General features: G+C 46.8%; 1 protein-coding gene across 1 annotated transcript in view; it reads left to right on the top strand.

Moving 5' to 3' along the window:
- Nucleotides 1–687: 687 nt before the first annotated feature.
- Nucleotides 688–22,469, top strand: part of SPI1 (Spi-1 proto-oncogene) — a 127,971-nt gene continuing 106,189 nt past the window's right edge. Inside the window, exon 1 of the mRNA XM_063944592.1 lies at nt 688–806. Coding sequence (XP_063800662.1) covers nt 774–806 — 33 coding nt within the window. The 5' untranslated portion in view covers nt 688–773. The remainder of the gene's footprint in view (nt 807–22,469) is intronic.

The raw sequence follows: 22,469 nt of genomic DNA on the forward strand, positions 1-22,469 counted from the left end.
CACACTGAGCACAGATATTTGCAGCACACTGAACACAGAAATTGAGAGAACGCAGCCACGTCCTCTCGCTATCACTCCAAAGCACGAGTGAAAATGGCGGCGACGTGCGGCTCCTTATATAGAATACGAATCTCGCGAGAATCCGACAGCGGGATGATGACGTTCGGGCACGCTCGGGTTAACCAAGCAAGGCGGGAAGATCCGAGGCTGCCTCGGAACCGTGTAAAATGGGTGAAGTTCGGGGGGGTTCGGATCCCGAGGAACCGAACCCGCTCATCGCTAGTTTAAATGGGATGCTTTCTGTGTTAAATGGTGGACAGTAGTATGCTCTCTGTATTGCATGGTATCTACTAGGATGCTCTCTGCATTGTAAGTCAGTCGCTAGGATGCTTTCTGTTGTATGGTGGTTACTAGGATGCTCTCTAATCATGACTAGCATGACACTATCACAGAGACTCTCCATTTATTTTGATAAATTAGATGATCATTGTCTAGTCTAGTGCCACACTATCACAGTGGCTGATAATGTTCCTTACATTATTACAGGAACTTTGCATAAAGTTTGTGATAAGTTCCTTCTGCATTAGAAGGATGGAGCATGGAGAAGTGGTGTTCTCTACTTATGTATAGGAAGTCAGTACACTTCCCACTTTAAATCAAATGTACAGTGTATCCGAGTATCCCCAACATGCAGCTGGAGAGCAGGACTGGGCCTTTTGCTAAGAGATAGGAGGGACTGGTATCTGGGAGTGTAACCAGGCAGAGGTGACAAAATGAGCTGCTCCTGGAACACCGTATCCTGTAAGGTAAGGACAAAGTCAATCAGTGATCTCTTATAATTATGCCAGCGCTGTCACAACGTTTTTTTTTTGCAGATAATATTTGGCTTATGTGTGATTGTGGAGCTACAACTCCCAGCAAGCTCTGTAAGCCTCTGCTGTCATTTCCCTTAAGGGCTCGTAGGCTTCCAGTTTGCCTGTAGTAAGTTTAATTTATACATTCTGATTGTTTTCAACCTGTGGATCATTCGTATAACCAATGGAAATTAGTACAAAGGATCAGAGTGTGTCACAATGTTGTGACAAAATATCCTGTCCCTGTTGTGTGTACTCTGCAAAATGACTCAGTTCAGGCCACAAATGTCTCTCATTTTCCATCAAGCCTAAATATTAGATGAACTTATCCTGCTCTCAGTATATTAGAGTCAGAGAATAAATGTATGTTGTGCTTATATGCTTATCTACAAATGACCGTATTGATAGTCAGATACAGTACCCACTCCCCGTATTTGTCTTCATTCATGCGTAGTATGACATATGGGGGTATATTTATCATTGGTGGCATTGCTGCATATAAGAAATTATTTTACAGGGGTGTTTAACAAACAAAACTAAAAACCTTGTACAGGTTGAGTATCCCTTATCCAAAATGCTTGGGACCAGAAGTATTTTGGATATCGGATTTTTCCGTATTTTGGAATAATTGCATAATAATAATGAGATATCATGGCGATGGGACCCAAGTCTAAGCACAGAATGCATTTATGTTTCATATACACCTTATACACACAGCCTGAAGGTTAATACAATATTTTTAATAACTTTGTGTAGTAAACAAAGTTTGTGTACAATGAGCCATCAGAAAACAAAGGTTTCACTATCTTACTCTCGCTCAAAAAATTCCGTATTTCGGAATATTCCGTATTTCGGAATATTTGGATATGGGATACTCAACCTGTAATACTATCGCTTTACTGTTCTGCCTCTGCAATCACCGGAGGGGAGAAGTATGAAGACTGACAGGAATGGACAAGGGCTCTCTCTGGCAATGCTCTCACCATAGGGAGAGACTAGCAAACAACGGGAGTCATTCCGAGTTGTTCGCACGCAAGCTGCTTTTAGCAGCTTTGCACACGCTAAGCCGTCGCCTACTGGGAGTGAATCTTAGCTTCTTAAAATTGCGATCGAAAGATTCTCTAAATTGCGATTACACACCTCTTAGTAGTTTCTGAGTAGCTCCACACTTACTCGGCATCTGCGATCAGTTCAGTGCTTGTCGTTCCTGGTTTGACGTCACAAACACACCCAGCGTTCGCCCAGACACTCCTCCGTTTCTCCAGCCACTCCCGCGTTTTTCCCAGAAACGGTAGCGTTTTTTCGCACACACCCATAAAACGGCCAGTTTCCACCTAGAAACACCCACTTCCTGTCAATCACATTACGATCACCAGAACGAAGAAAAAACCTCGTAATGCCGTGAGTAAAATTCCTAACTGCATAGCAAATTTACTTGGCGCAGTCGCACTGCAGACATTGCGCATGCGCATTAGCGACTAATCGCTCCGTTGCGAGAAAAAAATACAGAGCGAACAACTCGGAATGACCCCCAACATCTGAAGAGTTTTCGGGGCTTACACTTGGTCCAGGAGAAGTCCTCATTGAGAATAATGGGAGAATGACAGTAACAGTGTCAGTTACCCTAGCGCAGGCAATATTTGTGATATCTCTTGTGTTCAGCCTTTGCTAGATTGCTGTGATACTTCAACCAATGTGGAAACTAGAGATGAGCGGGTTCGGTTCCTCGGAATCCGAACCCGCCCGAACTTCATTTTTTTTTTACACGGGGCCGAGCGACTCGGATCTTCCCGCCTTGCTCGGTTAACCCGAGCACGTCCGAACGTCATCATCCCGCTGTCGGATTCTATCGCGAGACTCGGATTCTATATAAGGAGCCGCGCGTCGCCGCCATTTTCACACGTGCATTGAGATTCATAGGGAGAGGACGTGGCTGGCGTCCTCTCCGTTTATAGAGAAGAGAGTGAGACTAGAGTAGAGAGAGACACAGTAGTAATTTTGGGGAGCATTAGGAGGAGTACTAGTTACTTGCTGAAGTGATAGATAGTGTGACTGTATATTATCTGACTTGTGGGGGAGACACTGACAGTGGGGAGCAGTTAGAGTCTGAGAGCAGGACTCAGGAGTACATATAACGTACAGTGCACACTTTTGCTGCCAGAGTGCCACACTGCCATTGTGACCACACTGACCACCAGTATAATATATATTGTGATTGTCTGCTTAGGAGTACTACTTGCAAGTTGCTGATAGTGTGACCAGTGACCTGACCACCAGTTTAATAATCACCACCAGTTTAATATATATATTTATATATAATTGTATATAATATATATATAATATTGTATACCACCTACCCGTTTTTTTTTTCTTTCTTTCTTCTTCTTTATACATACTACTATAGTAGCTTACTGTAGCAGTCTGCGGTGCTGCTGAGCTGACAGTGTCCAGCAGGTCCGTCATCAGTCATTACATAATAAATATATATACCTGTCCGGCTGCAGTACTAGTGATATTATATATATATATATATATATATATATATATTGATTTCATCTCATTATCATCCAGTCTATATTAGCAGCAGACACAGTACGGTAGTCCACGGCTGTAGCTACCTCTGTGTCGGCAGTCGCTCGTCCATCCATAATTGTATACCACCTACCCGTGTTTTTTTTTTTTTTCTTTCTTCTTTATACATACTACTATAGTAGCTTACTGTAGCAGTCTGCGGTGCTGCTGAGCTGACAGTGTCCAGCAGGTCCGTCATCAGTCATTACATAATAAATATATCTACCTGTCCGGCTGCAGTACTAGTGTGATATTATATATATATATATTGATTTCATCTCATTATCATCCAGTCTATATTAGCAGCAGACACAGTACGGTAGTCCACGGCTGTAGCTACCTCTGTGTCGGCAGTCGCTCGTCCATCCATAATTGTATACCACCTACCCGTGTTTTTTTTTTTCTTTTCTTTCTTCTTTATACATACTACTATAGTAGCTTACTGTAGCAGTCTGCGGTGCTGCTGAGCTGACAGTGTCCAGCAGGTCCGTCATCAGTCATTACATAATAAATATATCTACCTGTCCGGCTGCAGTACTAGTGTGATATTATATATATATATTGATTTCATCTCATTATCATCCAGTCTATATTAGCAGCAGACACAGTACGGTAGTCCACGGCTGTAGCTACCTCTGTGTCGGCAGTCGCTCGTCCATCCATAATTGTATACCACCTACCCGTGGTTTTTTTTTTTCTTTCTTCTTTATACATACTACTATAGTAGCTTACTGTAGCAGTCTGCGGTGCTGCTGAGCTGACAGTGTCCAGCAGGTCCGTCATCAGTCATTACATAATAAATATATCTACCTGTCCGGCTGCAGTACTAGTGTGATATTATATATATATATATATATATTGATTTCATCTCATTATCATCCAGTCTATATTAGCAGCAGACACAGTACGGTAGTCCACGGCTGTAGCTACCTCTGTGTCGGCAGTCGCTCGTCCATCCATAATTGTATACCACCTACCCGTGGTTTTTTTTCTTTTCTTTCTTCTTTATACATACTACTATAGTAGCTTACTGTAGCAGTCTGCGGTGCTGCTGAGCTGACAGTGTCCAGCAGGTCCGTCATCAGTCATTACATAATAAATATATCTACCTGTCCGGCTGCAGTACTAGTGTGATATTATATATATATATATATATTGATTTCATCTCATTATCATCCAGTCTATATTAGCAGCAGACACAGTACGGTAGTCCACGGCTGTAGCTACCTCTGTGTCGGCAGTCGCTCGTCCATCCATAATTGTATACCACCTACCCGTGGTTTTTTTTTTCTTTCTTCTTTATACATACTACTATAGTAGCTTACTGTAGCAGTCTGCGGTGCTGCTGAGCTGACAGTGTCCAGCAGGTCCGTCATCAGTCATTACATAATAAATATATCTACCTGTCCGGCTGCAGTACTAGTGTGATATTATATATATATATATATTGATTTCATCTCATTATCATCCAGTCTATATTAGCAGCAGACACAGTACGGTAGTCCACGGCTGTAGCTACCTCTGTGTCGGCAGTCGCTCGTCCATCCATAATTGTATACCACCTACCCGTGGTTTTTTTTTTCTTTCTTCTTTATACATACTACTATAGTAGCTTACTGTAGCAGTCTGCGGTGCTGCTGAGCTGACAGTGTCCAGCAGGTCCATCATCAGTCATTACATAATAAATATATCTACCTGTCCGGCTGCAGTACTAGTGTGATATTATATATATATATATTGATTTCATCTCATTATCATCCAGTCTATATTAGCAGCAGACACAGTACGGTAGTCCACGGCTGTAGCTACCTCTGTGTCGGCAGTCGCTCGTCCATCCATAATTGTATACCACCTACCCGTGGTTTTTTTTTTCTTTCTTCTTTATACATACTACTATAGTAGCTTACTGTAGCAGTCTGCGGTGCTGCTGAGCTGACAGTGTCCAGCAGGTCCGTCATCAGTCATTACATAATAAATATATCTACCTGTCCGGCTGCAGTACTAGTGTGATATTATATATATATATTGATTTCATCTCATTATCATCCAGTCTATATTAGCAGCAGACACAGTACGGTAGTCCACGGCTGTAGCTACCTCTGTGTCGGCAGTCGCTCGTCCATCCATAAGTATACTAGTATCCATCCATCTCCATTGTTTACCTGAGGTGCCTTTTAGTTGTGCCTATTAAAATATGGAGAACAAAAATGTTGAGGTTCCAAAATTAGGGAAAGATCAAGATCCACTTCCACCTCGTGCTGAAGCTGCTGCCACTAGTCATGGCCGAGACTATGAAATGCCAGCAACGTCGTCTGCCAAGGCCGATGCCCAATGTCATAGTACAGAGCATGTAAAATCCAAAACACCAAATATCAGTAAAAAAAGGACTCCAAAATCTAAAATAAAATTGTCGGAGGAGAAGCGTAAACTTGCCAATATGCCATTTACCACACGGAGTGGCAAGGAACGGCTGAGGCCCTGGCCTATGTTCATGGCTAGTGGTTCAGCTACACATGAGGATGGAAGCACTCAGCCTCTCGCTAGAAAAATGAAAAGACTCAAGCTGGCAAAAGCACCGCAAAGAACTGTGCGTTCTTCGAAATCCCAAATCCACAAGGAGAGTCCAATTGTGTCGGTTGCGATGCCTGACCTTCCCAACACTGGACGTGAAGAGCATGCGCCTTCCACCATTTGCACGCCCCCTGCAAGTGCTGGAAGGAGCACCCGCAGTCCAGTTCCTGATAGTCAGATTGAAGATGTCAGTGTTGAAGTACACCAGGATGAGGAGGATATGGGTGTTGCTGGCGCTGGGGAGGAAATTGACAAGGAGGATTCTGATGGTGAGGTGGTTTGTTTAAGTCAGGCACCCGGGGAGACACCTGTTGTCCGTGGGAGGAATATGGCCGTTGACATGCCTGGTGAAAATACCAAAAAAATCAGCTCTTCGGTGTGGAAGTATTTCAACAGAAATGCGGACAACATTTGTCAAGCCGTGTGTTGCCTTTGTCAAGCTGTAATAAGTAGGGGTAAGGACGTTAACCACCTCGGAACATCCTCCCTTATACGTCACCTGCAGCGCATTCATAATAAGTCAGTGACAAGTTCAAAAACTTTGGGTGACAGCGGAAGCAGTCCACTGACCAGTAAATCCCTTCCTCTTGTAACCAAGCTCACGCAAACAACCCCACCAACTCCCTCAGTGTCAATTTCCTCCTTCCCCAGGAATGCCAATAGTCCTGCAGGCCATGTCACTGGCAATTCTGATGATTCCTCTCCTGCCTGGGATTCCTCCGATGCATCCTTGCGTGTAACGCCTACTGCTGCTGGCGCTGCTGTTGTTGCTGCTGGGAGTCGATGGTCATCCCAGAGGGGAAATCGTAAGACCACTTTTACTACTTCCACCAAGCAATTGACTGTCCAACAGTCCTTTGCGAGGAAGATTAAATATCACAGCAGTCATCCTGCTGCAAAGCGGATAACTGAGGCCTTGGCATCCTGGGTGGTGAGAAACGTGGTTCCGGTATCCATCATTACTGCAGAGCCAACTAGAGACTTGTTGGAGGTACTGTGTCCCCGGTACCAAATACCATCTAGGTTCCATTTCTCTAGGCAGGCGATACCGAAAATGTACACAGACCTCAGAAAAAGAGTCACCAGTGTCCTAAAAAATGCAGCTGTACCCAATGTCCACTTAACCACGGACATGTGGACAAGTGGAGCAGGGCAGGGTCAGGACTATATGACTGTGACAGCCCACTGGGTAGATGTATGGACTCCCGCCGCAAGAACAGCAGCGTCGGCACCAGTAGCAGCATCTCGCAAACGCCAACTCTTTCCTAGGCAGGCTACGCTTTGTATCACCGGTTTCCAGAATACGCACACAGCTGAAAACCTCTTACGGCAACTGAGGAAGATCATCGCGGAATGGCTTACCCCAATTGGACTCTCCTGTGGATTTGTGGCATCGGACAACGCCAGCAATATTGTGTGTGCATTAAATCTGGGCAAATTCCAGCACGTCCCATGTTTTGCACATACCTTGAATTTGGTGGTGCAGAATTTTTTAAAAACGACAGGGGCGTGCAAGAGATGCTGTCGGTGGCCAGAAGAATTGCGGGACACTTTCGGCGTACAGGCACCACGTACAGAAGACTGGAGCAACACCAAAAACGCCTGAACCTGCCCTGCCATCATCTGAAGCAAGAAGTGGTAACGAGGTGGAATTCAACCCTATATATGCTTCAGAGGTTGGAGGAGCAGCAAAAGGCCATTCAAGCCTATACAATTCAGCACGATATAGGAGGTGGAATGCACCTGTCTCAAGCGCAGTGGAGAATGATTTCAACGTTGTGCAAGGTTCTGCTGCCCTTTGAACTTGCCACACGTGAAGTCAGTTCAGACACTGCCAGCCTGAGTCAGGTCATTCCCCTCATCAGGCTTTTGCAGAAGAAGCTGGAGACATTGAAGGAGGAGCTAACACGGAGCGATTCCGCTAGGCATGTGGGACTTGTGGATGGAGCCCTTAATTCGCTTAACAAGGATTCACGGGTGGTCAATCTGTTGAAATCAGAGCACTACATTTTGGCCACCGTGCTCGATCCTAGATTTAAAACCTACCTTGGATCTCTCTTTCCGGCAGACACAAGTCTGCTGGGGTTCAAAGACCTGCTGGTGAGAAAATTGTCAAGTCAAGCGGAACGCGACCAGTCAACATCTCCTCCTTCACATTCTCCCGCAACTGGGGGTGCGAGGAAAAGGCTCAGAATTCCGAGCCCACCCGCTGGCGGTGATGCAGGGCAGTCTGGAGCGACTGCTGATGCTGACATCTGGTCCGGACTGAAGGACCTGTCAACGATTACGGACATGTCGTCTACTGTCACTGCATATGATTCTCTCCCCATTGAAAGAATGGTGGAGGATTATATGAGTGACCGCATCCAAGTAGGCACGTCACACAGTCCGTACTTATACTGGCAGGAAAAAGAGGCAATTTGGAGGCCCTTGCACAAACTGGCTTTATTCTACCTAAGTTGCCCTCCCACAAGTGTGTACTCCGAAAGAGTGTTTAGTGCCGCCGCTCACCTTGTCAGCAATCGGCGTACGAGGTTACTTCCAGAAAATGTGGAGAAGATGATGTTCATTAAAATGAATTATAATCAATTCCTCCGTGGAGACATTGACCAGCAGCAATTGCCTCCACAAAGTACACAGGGAGCTGAGATGGTGGATTCCAGTGGGGACGAATTGATAATCTGTGAGGAGGGGGATGTACACGGTGATATATCGGAGGATGATGATGAGGTGGACATCTTGCCTCTGTAGAGCCAGTTTGTGCAAGGAGAGATTAATTGCTTCTTTTTTGGTGGGGGTCCAAACCAACCCGTCATTTCAGTCACAGTCGTGTGGCAGACCCTGTCACTGAAATGATGGGTTGGTTAAAGTGTGCATGTCCTGTTTATACAACATAAGGGTGGGTGGGAGGGCCCAAGGACAATGCCATCTTGCACCTCTTTTTTCTTTAATTTTTCTTTGCGTCATGTGCTGTTTGGGGAGTGTTTTTTGGAAGGGCCATCCTGCGTGACACTGCAGTGCCACTCCTAGATGGGCCAGGTGTTTGTGTCGGCCACTAGGGTCGCTTATCTTACTCACACAGCTACCTCATTGCGCCTCTTTTTTTCTTTGCGTCATGTGCTGTTTGGGGAGTGTTTTTTGGAAGGGCCATCCTACGTGACACTGCAGTGCCACTCCTAGATGGGCCCGGTGTTTGTGTCGGCCACTAGGGTCGCTTATCTTACTCACACAGCTACCTCATTGCGCCTCTTTTTTTCTTTGCGTCATGTGCTGTTTGGGGAGTGTTTTTTGGAAGGGCCATCCTGCGTGACACTGCAGTGCCACTCCTAGATGGGCCAGGTGTTTGTGTCGGCCACTAGGGTCGCTTATCTTACTCACACAGCTACCTCATTGCGCCTCTTTTTTTCTTTGCGTCATGTGCTGTTTGGGGAGTGTTTTTTGGAAGGGCCATCCTGCGTGACACTGCAGTGCCACTCCTAGATGGGCCCGGTGTTTGTGTCGGCCACTAGGGTCGCTTATCTTACTCACACAGCTACCTCATTGCGCCTCTTTTTTTCTTTGCGTCATGTGCTGTTTGGGGAGTGTTTTTTGGAAGGGCCATCCTGCGTGACACTGCAGTGCCACTCCTAGATGGGCCCGGTGTTTGTGTCGGCCACTAGGGTCGCTTATCTTACTCACACAGCTACCTCATTGCGCCTCTTTTTTTCTTTGCGTCATGTGCTGTTTGGGGAGTGTTTTTTGGAAGGGCCATCCTGCGTGACACTGCAGTGCCACTCCTAGATGGGCCAGGTGTTTGTGTCGGCCACTAGGGTCGCTTAGCTTACTCACACAGCTACCTCATTGCGCCTCTTTTTTTTCTTTGCGTCATGTGCTGTTTGGGGAGTGTTTTTTGGAAGGGCCATCCTGCGTGACACTGCAGTGCCACTCCTAGATGGGCCCGGTGTTTGTGTCGGCCACTAGGGTCGCTTATCTTACTCACACAGCTACCTCATTGCGCCTCTTTTTTTCTTTGCGTCATGTGCTGTTTGGGGAGTGTTTTTTGGAAGGGCCATCCTGCGTGACACTGCAGTGCCACTCCTAGATGGGCCCGGTGTTTGTGTCGGCCACTAGGGTCGCTTAGCTTAGTCATCCAGCGACCTCGGTGCAAATTTTAGGACTAAAAATAATATTGTGAGGTGTGAGGTATTCAGAATAGACTGAAAATGAGTGGATATTATGGTTTTTGAGGTTAATAATACTTTGGGATCAAAATGACCCCCAAATTCTATGATTTAAGCTGTTTTTTAGTGTTTTTTGAAAAAAACACCCGAATCCAAAACACACCCGAATCCGACAAAAAAAATTCGGTGAGGTTTTGCCAAAACGCGGTCGAACCCAAAACACGGCCGCGGAACCGAACCCAAAACCAAAACACAAAACCCGAAAAATTTCAAGTGCACATCTCTAGTGGAAACTGTCATTTTGGTGTAGACCCTATAGGTATATATGTTATATACAATTCTCAGCTTCATGGGCCTAATACAGATGTGTACGCAGGCCGCAGGGGCGTATTAAAAGAAGAGGGAGCTCATGTGCAGTTTCCATCTTAGTCCCCTCCTGTCTGGCTGGCAGTACAGAGACTCTGGGCACAGTGGTCCCTAGGAGACCCTAGAGCCACTGGCGTATTTATAATGAGTGCAGTGTGTCAGGTGACACGGGCCCCCACCACACACTCTGTACCCCTTGGTTCAATACTTACCCTCCAGAGTCCAGTGTCAGGAAACAGCAGCGCTTCAGAAATCACCGGCGTGGTGGCCATTTTGTCCGGTGTTTTTCGTTGCATGCACTGGGAAAATGGCCACCGCATTGTTTTCCCGGAGACTTGTGCACTAGACTCTGGGACAGTGCTAGGGTCTACAATGCTGCCAGCTAGAGAGGAGGGGGCCCAGACGGAGTCTGCACACGGGCCTCCTCCTCTCTAGATGTGCCCCTGCCTGGTGCTGTCCCAGAGTCTAGTGCGCATGTGCTGGTCTACGGGAAAATGGTGCGGCGCTGCTGGCGGGGGACTCTGGAGAGGTAAGTATTGAAATATGGGTGTGTGGTGTGCGCCCCACCTGGACGCAGGGGCCTGTGTGCCCCACACACACTGCGCCATACTAGCCGACTTTTAGGCTGCTCTCTCCGGGAGAGAGCAGCCAGGTCGGCTCAGCCGGGGGGCGGGCAGTAACATAACGTGCAGAGGGGTCAGTCCGGAGGTGGAACAGGGGTGTGGTGGCGGAACAGGGGCGTGGCTGCGGGATCGCGTCACGTAAGCCACGCTCCCCGCTGTCTAATGCCGCTATTACCGGCATTATACAGTAGGGGGCGTAGCTATGATGACGCGATTCAACAAGAATCGCGTCATCGCCTGGCCGGACCGCCCACTTTACTTGCTAAGTGGGCGGCTGGGGGGGAGGGGGACCCCTGAAATCGGGAGACTTACCTGCTCTTCCGGGGGGCAGGGAGGGTCACCCGATTTTCCCGGCCATTACGGGAGAGTAGGCAAGTATGCACTGTGCCCATTATAGATACACCACTGCATGTACGGAAACCCGATGGTTTACGTATAACTCCGATGGCGGAGCAGGTACAAGACCCATTCTGTGCATGTACAGAGCTCTGGAACTGAACATGATTTCTATATGATAAATATTTTCCTTCTATCTGATGGTTTCCTAGCGGATGACTGTATATCAGCCTGAGAGCTCAGCTGGGGCTTTCCCAGATAAAGAGGCCATGGCCTGTGTGCTGCTGTATTCACATAACACTGAGCTAGACTGTTTGTGGATAGGGATTTACCAAGCACTGCACTCAGGTTGGAAGTTGGAAGGAAGTCATGTGAAGTCTCATGCTTAGCACAAAGCAGCCATTAGTTTATAAAAAAAAATGACCATCGGTCAGTAATGCGATAACAAAAACAAAAAACTGGCAAGTGAAAATGTAGGCTGTAGACAGGGCTATCTAAGAAAAAAAGGCATTTGGTTTCACCCAGCACCCTGAATGATAACAGTAACAAGATATAAATCCCACATAATAATAGAATTCAGAGATCTTCGTTACACACAGTAGCGGATCTTGCCACGGGCAAGCAGGACTTTTGCCCGGGGCGCTGCCTTCCGGAGGGCGCAGGGCGCCATCCGGAGGGCGCCGCACCAGGGCAAGATCCGCTGCTGCTGTGCCCCCGCTGCCCGTTGCCCCCCGCTGCCGCTGTGAAGAGAAACTAGACGCTTACTCGTCTAGTTTCCCTTCGTGGAGAGGTCCTTTACTGTGCGGTGCGCGATGACGTCATCGCGCACCGCACATCATTTCAGTCTGTACAGGGGGCATAAATGACCACGCCCCTTGTACGTAGCCATGCCTCTATTGTCGCCCGGGGCGCACAGCGCCCAAGAACCGGCCCTGGTTACACATATTTGCGCAAATGTGTGGTTAAGCCCCAAAGCCGCATCAAGGCGTCTCTGTATATTTGGGGTCCCTAGCACTATATCTAGGTGCAGGGCGTGGCACCCCAAAACACCAGCATAAGCCAGAAAGCCCAGCGTAGCATACCAGTGAAAAAACTATAGTGTTAATAAATTTGTATTTAGGAAGCCGAAGCTATAGAGTGGGTGATACAAAAATGAAATGTAATTAAATGAAAATAGAGAAATAGTGTTAGAAAATTAATAAGTGAAAAGTGTTAATAGAATGTAAAGGTATGCCACACTAAAGCCATCCAGCTCAGCCAGTCCAGAGGCACCACACCTCACACCTCCGTTACCCCAATCTGGGTCTAAGATTAATCAGCAAGGAGCCACATGATAATGGCTCCTTACTACAATATGTCTAGGCTAAGAGCTACCTACCTTGGAGCAACCCCATAATGCTCCATGTGGCATGTCAGGGCCTGCACCTCCTCCTAATGCACGAACCTCTCTGCCTCTCACAACAGACATATATAATGGTAGATGCTCAATTAGCTTAGTGATAGCTTTGGGGCTTAACCACACATTTGCGCAAATATGTGTAACGAAGATCTCTGAATTCTTATTATGTGAGATTTATATCTGGTTACTGTTATCATTCAGGGTGCTGGGGGAAACCAAATTCCTTTTTTTCTTGCTCAGAAATACCCCTCTCTTTCGAGCACCTGAATGATATCACTAAGCTAATTGAGCATCTACCATTATATAGGGCTACCTATCTATCTATCTATCTATCTATCTATCTATCTATCTATCTATCTAGTATCGATATATCTATCTATCTATCTATCTATCTATCTATCTATGTGTGAAGATGGGTGGCACGCCAGGATCCTTCAACATAAGTGACAGCGAGCCGTGTCTCCAACATTCCAAAGCACTGTTATACTTTTACTCTCTTTAGTGTAAAGGAAAAAATTAATTTTATATATATATATATATATATATATATATATATATTTACTCTCCGTAAATCCGGCACTCTAGGTATCCTCGGTGGGATATGTCTTGCTCCGGTGCCTTCCTCAGGGGGATCACCCCTCTATAATACATGAAAATTACGGGGATCTTGATGAAGGGGAGGTGGTCCCCGAAACGTTGAGATTGCACTAATACACCTTGTGGTATAATTTGAAGCCTCTGAGTGCCGCCTCGTCATTTTCGTGTGTGTGTGTGTGTGTGTGTGTGTGTGTGTGTGTGTGTGTGTGTGTGTGTGTGTGTGCGTGTGTGTATATATGGCATACCGGCACTTCTTACCACTGAACCTGGAAGTCTTTTTTTTATTTTTTATTAAATGAAAGAGTGTGCAGCAGGAGGCGAGGGAAGTGGCCATCCTGCTGCCATCCATGCTGCTCCCGTCCCTGCCCGGCACCGGACCTGTGAGGCTCTCATACCCGCAAGCTTGACTGTGACTCACTCTCCCCAATATTGACGTTTAATACATCTTCCCCATGGTTTTTCCACAAAATTCTGCAAGTTTTTTCTTTTTTCTGTTTTTCTGTATTTTGTGAGACAGTGGGATAAATTTACTAAGATTAGAGTTCTATTTAAGATACAGTAGGACGCATACCCTCCAACATTGTACACATAAAAATCGGTACAAATTAGGAAAGGGGGCGTGGTCACAGGTAAAGGGGGCGTGGTCACGCCCCTTTTCCTATACTTTTAATGGAAGTTTAGAGGGCCAAAAATCGGTACAGACCATAAAAAAAGGTACTGTACCTGCTAAAAAGGTACAGCTGGAGGGTATGAGGATGTTGCCCATAGCAACCAGAGTCTAATTCTCGTTTATCTAGCACCTTCTAGAAGATAATATCTGGAATCTGATTGTGGCTATGAGCAACATCCCATCTTAAATAGAACTCCCATCTTAGTAAATTTACCCCAGTGGGTCTGACAGTGTAGAGGTGTACAAACCCACATGACACTGGCCGCACCCACACAGCATTGGTCACAGCTCTTCCCCTTCTCAGTATAGGCCTGTAAATCATTTTCAGCCCCAGCTCCATAAGGCTCTTCATTCGGTCCTGAGAACATGTCCCTCCTGCAGTAAACTTGGGATCCCGCTGATGGAAGCACATTATTACGGATACCGTACAGCGTACAACCAACCATTAACATGCGCCCAAACCTCCGAAAATGCAGTTTTCTAAGGTTTGGCCACTTACTGCATATGCACCAAGCCCTGGAATTATATAGATTTCATGGCTTGGGTCTGGTGGGCAATGCCATCTTCTTTATGCGTTTTCCCCCTGCACCACGCGTAGTGCGTGGTGCAGACAGAACTCCAGGTCATAAACCCAGATGCCCCATCATCGCAAAGGACAGCTCTTACCGGATGAGCTGTCCTTTGTGATTTTCTTCAAGCAAACAGCGTTAACAAAAGCCGCTATGCTTGCGAAGAGTGACAGGATGTATGCCAAGCAAAATGCGATGCTTGATACATCCCCCCCATAGAGAGGTTAGCAAGCAAGACAGATGTTACCTGTGCCACGGTGATTTTCCCTTGGAGAAACAGGAAGACTATTCAGTTGTTCACTTAAGAATGCATTTTCCAGTGTTCCGTCAAAGCAACTCATTACTCTGATCTGATATGCTCCTGCGGCACTCCCTATGGGTGTTGGCAAGATCAGGAACCCAGGGACCATATATCAAGACTAGAACTCTTGTTGACAATTTGTAAATGAAAAGCACAACAATCAATGAGATGTATGGGAATATTTCACAATAGAAGTATTGTAAAATTCACATTTTTTTCTTATGCTAATTATGTTCCGTTTGGATAAAAAAATACATACAACTTCCACATCTCCGTACAGTTATTAGTAGAGATGTGTGCAGGGTGTTGTGTTTTGGTTTTGCTTCTAATTTCATCCTCATGTTTTAGTTTTGGAAAGCCACCCTCAAGTGTTTTAGTTCAGATTCTGATTTTGGTTCTGTTTAAAATTGGTAAAAACAAATCGATAATTATTGATAAAAATCGATTTTAAAAAACCCCCAGCTAAAATCATGTAATTTTTGCAATCCAAAACCTAAAATCCGGATTTAAAGTCCGAATTCTGAACTGGGACTTGGTTCAGATTGGATCTCCTTTGGGAACCGGGTTTTGGTTCGGTTTAGTTCCAAAAAATTCATATGGATTCGTATTTCTGGAGAATCGAACCGCACATCTCTAATTAGCATAATACAAAAACCCAGTTCGTTGTGACTTCTGTATAATATCCAATTTTTTCAGTACTAAAGAACAATAGAGGGGCCCATCGTGGGCAATACATGGCCCATTCTGCTTGGATAAAAGTTATACACTGTTATGTGGCGGATAGCATAAATTACAGAGCCTGTTCACTACACTAGGGGTGGGCAAAATACGGCCCGCGGGCCTGATGCGGCCCGCAAACCGATCCTGCCCGGCCCACTGCCTCCCACCAGCGAGTAATGACAAGCGGCCCGACCGGCTGAGCTGCTTGTCATTGCTCTGCACTGCAGTACCTCCAAGCTGCCAGCGGCGCCTCTCTCCCCTGCTGCGTTGTAGCAGCCTCCTTCTCCTCCCGTCCACAGTGACAACGGCTGTGTTCAGCCGAAAAGGGGGCTGAGCTATGTGCCGATGGGGGGGCGGGGCTACACGGTACCTCAGGGGGCGGAGCTACACGGGACAAGAGGCAAACTGCTACAGATCCATCCTTCCTGCCACTGCCAGCCAGATCAGTAAGTAAATGGGAAAAGTGAAAGAAAGTGTGTGTGTGTGTGTGTGTGTGTGTGTGTGTGTGTGTGTGTGTGTGTGTGAGAGAGAGAGTGTGTGTGTGATAGTGTGTGTATATTTGTGTGTGCGGGCAGTGGCGTCAGACTTTTTTTAGGTTGCGGGGAGAGAACTTTAGCTCTCGCTGTACCATCCCCTCCTGTGTTCTGTCACGTGTCACCCCCCATGTTCTGTCACCGTGTCATCCCCGTGTTCCGTCACGTGTCACCCCCCCATGTTCTGTCACAGTGTCACACCCCCGTGTTCTGTCATGTCACCCCTGTGTTCTGTCACGTGTTACCCCCCATGTTCTGTCACCGTGTCATCCCCGTGTTCTGTCACAGTGTCACCCCCCCCCGTGTTCTGTCACTGCCCCCCCCCGTGTTCTGTCACTGTGTCACCCCCCGTGTTCTGTCACTGTGTCACCCCCCCGTGTTCTGTCACTATCACCCCCCCGTGTTCTGTCACTGTGTCACCCCCCCGTGTTCTGTCACTGTGTCACCCCCCCGTGTTCTGTCACTGTGTCACCCCCCCGTGTTCTGTCACAGTGTCACACCCCCCGTGTTATGTCACTGTCCCCCCCCCCGTGTTCTGTCACTGTGTCACCCCCCGTGCTCTGTCACTGTGTCACCCCCCCCCCCGTGTTCTGTCACTGTGTCACCCCCCCGTGTTCTGTCACTATGTCACCCCCCTGTGTTCTGTCACTGTGTCACCCCCCCGTGTTCTGTCACTGTGTCACCCCCCCGTGTTCTGTCACTGTGTCACCCCCCCGTGTTCTGTCACTGTGTCACCCCCACGTGTTCTGTCACTGTGTCACCCCCCCATGTTCTGTCACTGCGTCACCCCCGCCGTGTTCTGTCACTGTCAACCCCACCGTGTTTTGTCACCGTGTCGCCCAGAGGCATCACCGGCTGTGGTGACACCCGGAGCGCACTCTGTACTATTACACCCGCCACCCCCCGCTCGGGCCACGTGGCGCCCTAAAAGTGGGTGTGACCTAATTTAGAAGGGGTGTGGCCTGGTGGGTCTTTTCTCTTTCGCTCCGGGGGCATGTCCAGCTTCCCCAAAGATGCTGGCTGTCCCCCGGAGACTGGACTGTGTGTGTGCCGGCTCTAATCTGTGACAGGAGCCGAGTGCTGCAGGAGATTATCTCATTGCAGCACTCGGCTCTTGTCACAGCAGAAGAGCTGGCACTTTGGTGTCACCCTGTCCATGGGGGACACCCGAGTGCCGGTCGCACCCCCCTTCTGACACCACTGGTGTCACCCCCCATGTTCTGTCACTGTGTCACCCCCCCCGTGTTCTGTCACTGTGTCACCCCCCCGTGTTCTGTCACTGTGTCACCCCTCGTGTTCTGTCACTGTGTCACCCCCCCCCCCCGTGTTCTGTCACTGTGTCACCTCCACCATGTTCTGTCACTGTGTCACCCCCCCCGTGTTCTGTCACTGTGTCAGCTCCACCATGTTTTGTCACTGTGTCACCCCCCCCGTGTTCTATCACTGTGTCACACTTTTCCCCAGGGGCTATAAGACACTGGATAATTTGCTTGCTGCGCAATAATTATCCTAAATAAAATGTTAATGTGTAAAAGGGGCTCTACCTGCCGTAATATGTAAAAGGGGGCGCTACCTGGTGTAATGTGTGTAAAAGGGGCTCTACCTGGTGTAATGTGTGTAAGTGGCGCTGTGTGGCGCAATTTGAATAATGGAGACTATTGTGCAGCCTTATATGAATCTGTATTATTTTTTGCCCACACCCCTTCCACATGAAGCCACGTCCCTATATTTTTGGCAAGTGGGGGGAGCTGCTATTTTGTATGTGGCCCTTGGATACTGACAGGAAATGTCAAGTGGCCCCTCCGCTGAAATAATTGCCCACCCCTGCCCTACACACTAGCACGATCTCGACCCTATATGTCATTACTGGTCAAACCGGAACAACATATCGGGCGGATTATTCAGTGTGTACCCGTGAGTGAGCGCTATCGCGGGTTAGTGATGTCTTCAGTTCGGTCCAGCTGCAGGGTCAAACAGAAGACATCGCTAACGATGACATGTTGCCGAATACAGCGTGGCATAGGCCGTCATTCCATTTTCTCCTGCAGGAGCGTATGTACTTGCCGAAGCAGAGTCCCTTTGCCCACCGGTATGGGCGGCTTCACATCATTATAATCACGTTTACAGTGTTAGATGGGTACAAAGTTTTCTTTCTGTTATAAATTTTGCTATTCCAATGCTTTTGGGTACACAATATTTTTTGTCTTCCCTCCTCAATTTCTGTCAGTTATTTTAGTTCAATGATTTATTGTTATTTACGGTCATTACAGGTCATTAAAGTTTTCATCCTGTTATAACAAGTCAATCAAGTTTTCATCCAAATCCATTCAGTGGAAGACTCCCTTCGTCAAAGTTCTACCCAGCGTACAGCAACGGGAGTTCTGACCGGGACCACAACCCCCTAGTATGTCTTCTGGAATGCAATGTTACCAGTCTGTGAAATTTTTATCTAAAGCTCTCCAGTGGAAGGCTCAGAACAGGCTCCCCGGCCAAATCCATAACCGGACAGACAAACAGAAAAACAGACCAAGAAATTATATATATATATATATATATATATATATATATATATGTATATTAGAGATGAGCGGGTTCGGTTCCTCGAGATCTGAACCCCCCCGAACTTCACTTATTTTACACGGTTCCGAGGCAGCCTCGGATCTTCCCGCCTTGCTCGGTTAACCCGAGCGCGCCCGAACGTCATCATCCCGCTGTCGTATTCTCGCGAGATTCGTATTGCATATAAAGAGCCGCGCGTCGCCGCCATTTTCACTCGTGCATTGGAGATGATAGCGAGAGAACGTGGCTGCGTTCTCTCAGTTTCTGTGTTCAGTGTGCTGCAAATATCTGTGCTCAGTGTGCTGCAAATATCTACGTTCTCTGCCTGAAAACGCTCCATATCTGTGCTGCATTGTAGTATATAGTAGGAGGACAGTGCAGAATGTTGCTGACCACCAGTATATATATAGCAGTACGGTACAGTAGTCCATTGCTCTACCTCTGTGTCGTCAAGTATACTATCAATCCATATCTGTGCTGCATTGTAGTTGTGCGCAGTATATAGTAGGAGGACAGTGCAGAATTTTGCTGACCACCAGTATATATATAGCAGTACGGTACAGTAGTCCATTGCTCTACCTCTGTGTCGTCAAGTATACTATCCATCCATATCTGTGCTGCATTGTAGTTGTGCGCAGTATACAGTAGGAGGACAGTGTAGAATTTTGCTGACCACCAGTATATATATATATAACAGTACGGTACAGTAGTCCATTGCTCTACCTCTGTGTCCTCAAGTATACTTTCCATCCATACCTGTGCAGCATTGTAGTTGTGCGCAGTATATAGTAGGAGGACAGTGCAGAATTTTGCTGACCACCAGTATATATATAGCAGTACGGTACAGTAGTCCATTGCTCTACCTCTGTGTCGTAAAGTATACTATCCATCCATATCTGTGCTACATTGTAGTTGTGCGCAGTATATAGTAGTGATGAGCGAGGTTCGGTTTTACTCGGTTTTACTCGGTTCTCAAAACGGCATCTTATTGGCTATCCAAAACACGTGACATCCGTGAGCCAATAAGATGCCGTTTTGAGAACCGAGTAAAACCGAGTAAAACCGAGTAAAACCGAATCCGCTCATCACTAGTATATAGTAGGAGGACAGTGCAGAATTTTGCTAACCACCAGTATATATATATAGCAGTACGGTACAGTAGTCCATTGCTCTACCTCTGTGTCATCAAGTATACTATCCATCCATACCTGTGCTGCATTGTAGTTGTGCGCAGTATATAGTAGGAGGACAGTGCAGAATTTTGCTGACCACTAGTATATACATAGCAGTACGGTACAGTAGTCCATTGCTCTACCTCTGTGTCATCAAGTATACTATCCATCCATACCTGTGCTGCATTTTAGTTGTGCGCAATATATAGTAGGAGGACAGTGCAGAATTTTGCTGACCACCAGTATATATATAGCAGTACGGTACAGAAGTCCATTGCTCTACCTCTGTGTCGTCAAGTATACTATCCATCCATATCTGTGCTGCATTGTAGTTGTGCGCAGTATATAGTAGGAGGACAGTGCAGAATTTCGCTGACCAACAGTATATATATAGCAGTACGGTACAGTAGTCCATTGCTCTACCTCTGTGTCGTCAAGTATACTATCCATCCATACCTGTGCTGCATTGTAGTTGTGCGCAGTATATAGTAGGAGGACAGTGCAGAATTTTGCTGACCACCAGTAAATATATAGCAGTACGGTACAGTAGTCCATTGCTCTACCTCTGTGTCGTCAAGTATACTATCCATCCATATCTGTGCTGCATTGTAATTGTGCGCAGTATATAGTAGGAGGACAGTGCAGAATTTTGCTGACCACCAGTATATATATAGCAGTACGGTACAGTAGTCCATTGCTCTACCTCTGTGTCGTCAAGTATACTATCCATCCATATCTGTGCTGCATTGTAGCTGTGCGCAGTATATAGTAGGAGGACAGTGCAGAATTTTGCTGACCACCAGTATATATATAGCAGTACGGTACAGTAGGCCATTGCTATTGATATATTACTGGCATATAATTCCACACATTAAAAAATGGAGAACAAAAATGTAGAGGGTAAAATAGGGAAAGATCAAGATCCACTTCCACCTCGTGCTGAAGCTGATGCCACTAGTCATGGCCGAGACGATGAAATGCCATCAACGTCATCTGCCAAGGCCGATGCCCAATGTCATAGTAGAGAGCATGTAAAATCCAAAAACCAAAAGTTCAGTAAAATGACCCAAAAATCTAAATTAAAAGCGTCTGATGAGAAGCGTAAACTTGCCAATATGCCATTTACGACACGGAGTGGCAAGGAACGGCTGAGGCCCTTTCCTATGTTCATGGCTAGTGGTTCAGCTTCACATGAGGATGGAAGCACTCATCCTCCCGCTAGAAAAATGAAAAGACTTAAGCTGGCAAAAGCACAGCAAAGAACTGCAAGTGCTGGAAGGAGCACCCGCAGTCCAGTTCCTGATAGTCAAATTGAAGATGTCACTGTTGAAGTACACCAGGATGAGGATATGGGTGTTGCTGGCGCTGAGGAGGAAATTGACAAGGAGGATTCTGATGGTGAGGTGGTTTGTTTAAGTCAGGCACCCGGGGAGATACCTGTTGTCCGTGTGACGAATATGGCCATTGACATTCCTGGTCAAATTACAAAAAAAAAATCACCTCTTCGGTGTGGAATTATTTTAACAGAAATGCGGACAACAGGTGTCAAGCCGTGTGTTGCCTTTGTCAAGCTGTAATAAGTAGGGGTAAGGACGTTAATCACCTAGGAACATCCTCCCTTATACGTCACCTGGAGCGCATTCATCAGAAGTCATTGACAAGTTCAAAAACTTTGGGTGACAGCGGAAGCAGTCCACTGACAACTAAATCCCTTCCTCTTGTAACCAAGCTCCTGCGAACCACACCACCAACTCCCTCAGTGTCAATTTCCTCCTTAGACAGGAACGCCAATAGTCCTGCAGGCCATATCACTGGCAAGTCTGACGAGTCCTGTCCTGCCTGGGATTCCTCCGATGCATCCTTGAGTGTAATGCCTACTGCTGCTGGCGCTGCTGTTGTTGCTGCTGGGAGTCGATCGTCATCCCAGAGGGGAAGTCGGAAGACCACTTGTACTACTTCCAGTTAGCAATTGACTGTCCAACAGTCCTTTGCGAGGAAGATGAAATATCACAGCAGTCCTCCTGCTGCAAAGCGGATAACTCAGGTCTTGGCAGCTGCGGTGGTGTTAAACATGTGTTCGGTATCCACCGTTAATTCACAGGGAATTAGAGAATTGATTGAGGTACTGTGTCCCCAGTACCAAATACCATCTAGGTTCCACTTCTCTAGGCAGGCAATACCGAGAATGTACACAGACCTCAGAAAAAGAGTCACCAGTGTCCTAAAAAATGCAGTTGTACCCAATGTCCACTTAACCACGGACATGTGGACAAGTGGAGCAGGGCAGACTCAGGACTATATGACTGTGACAGCCCACTGGGTAGATGTATTGCCTCCCGCAGCAAGAACAGCAGTGGCGGCACCAGTAGCAGCATCTCGCAAACGCCAACTCGTTCCTAGGCAGGTTACGCTTTGTATCGCCGCTTTCCATAAGAGGCACACAGCTGACAACCTCTTACGGAAACTGA

Source organism: Pseudophryne corroboree, chromosome 11, assembly GCF_028390025.1.
Source record: "Pseudophryne corroboree isolate aPseCor3 chromosome 11, aPseCor3.hap2, whole genome shotgun sequence".
Lineage (NCBI taxonomy): Eukaryota > Metazoa > Chordata > Amphibia > Anura > Myobatrachidae > Pseudophryne > Pseudophryne corroboree.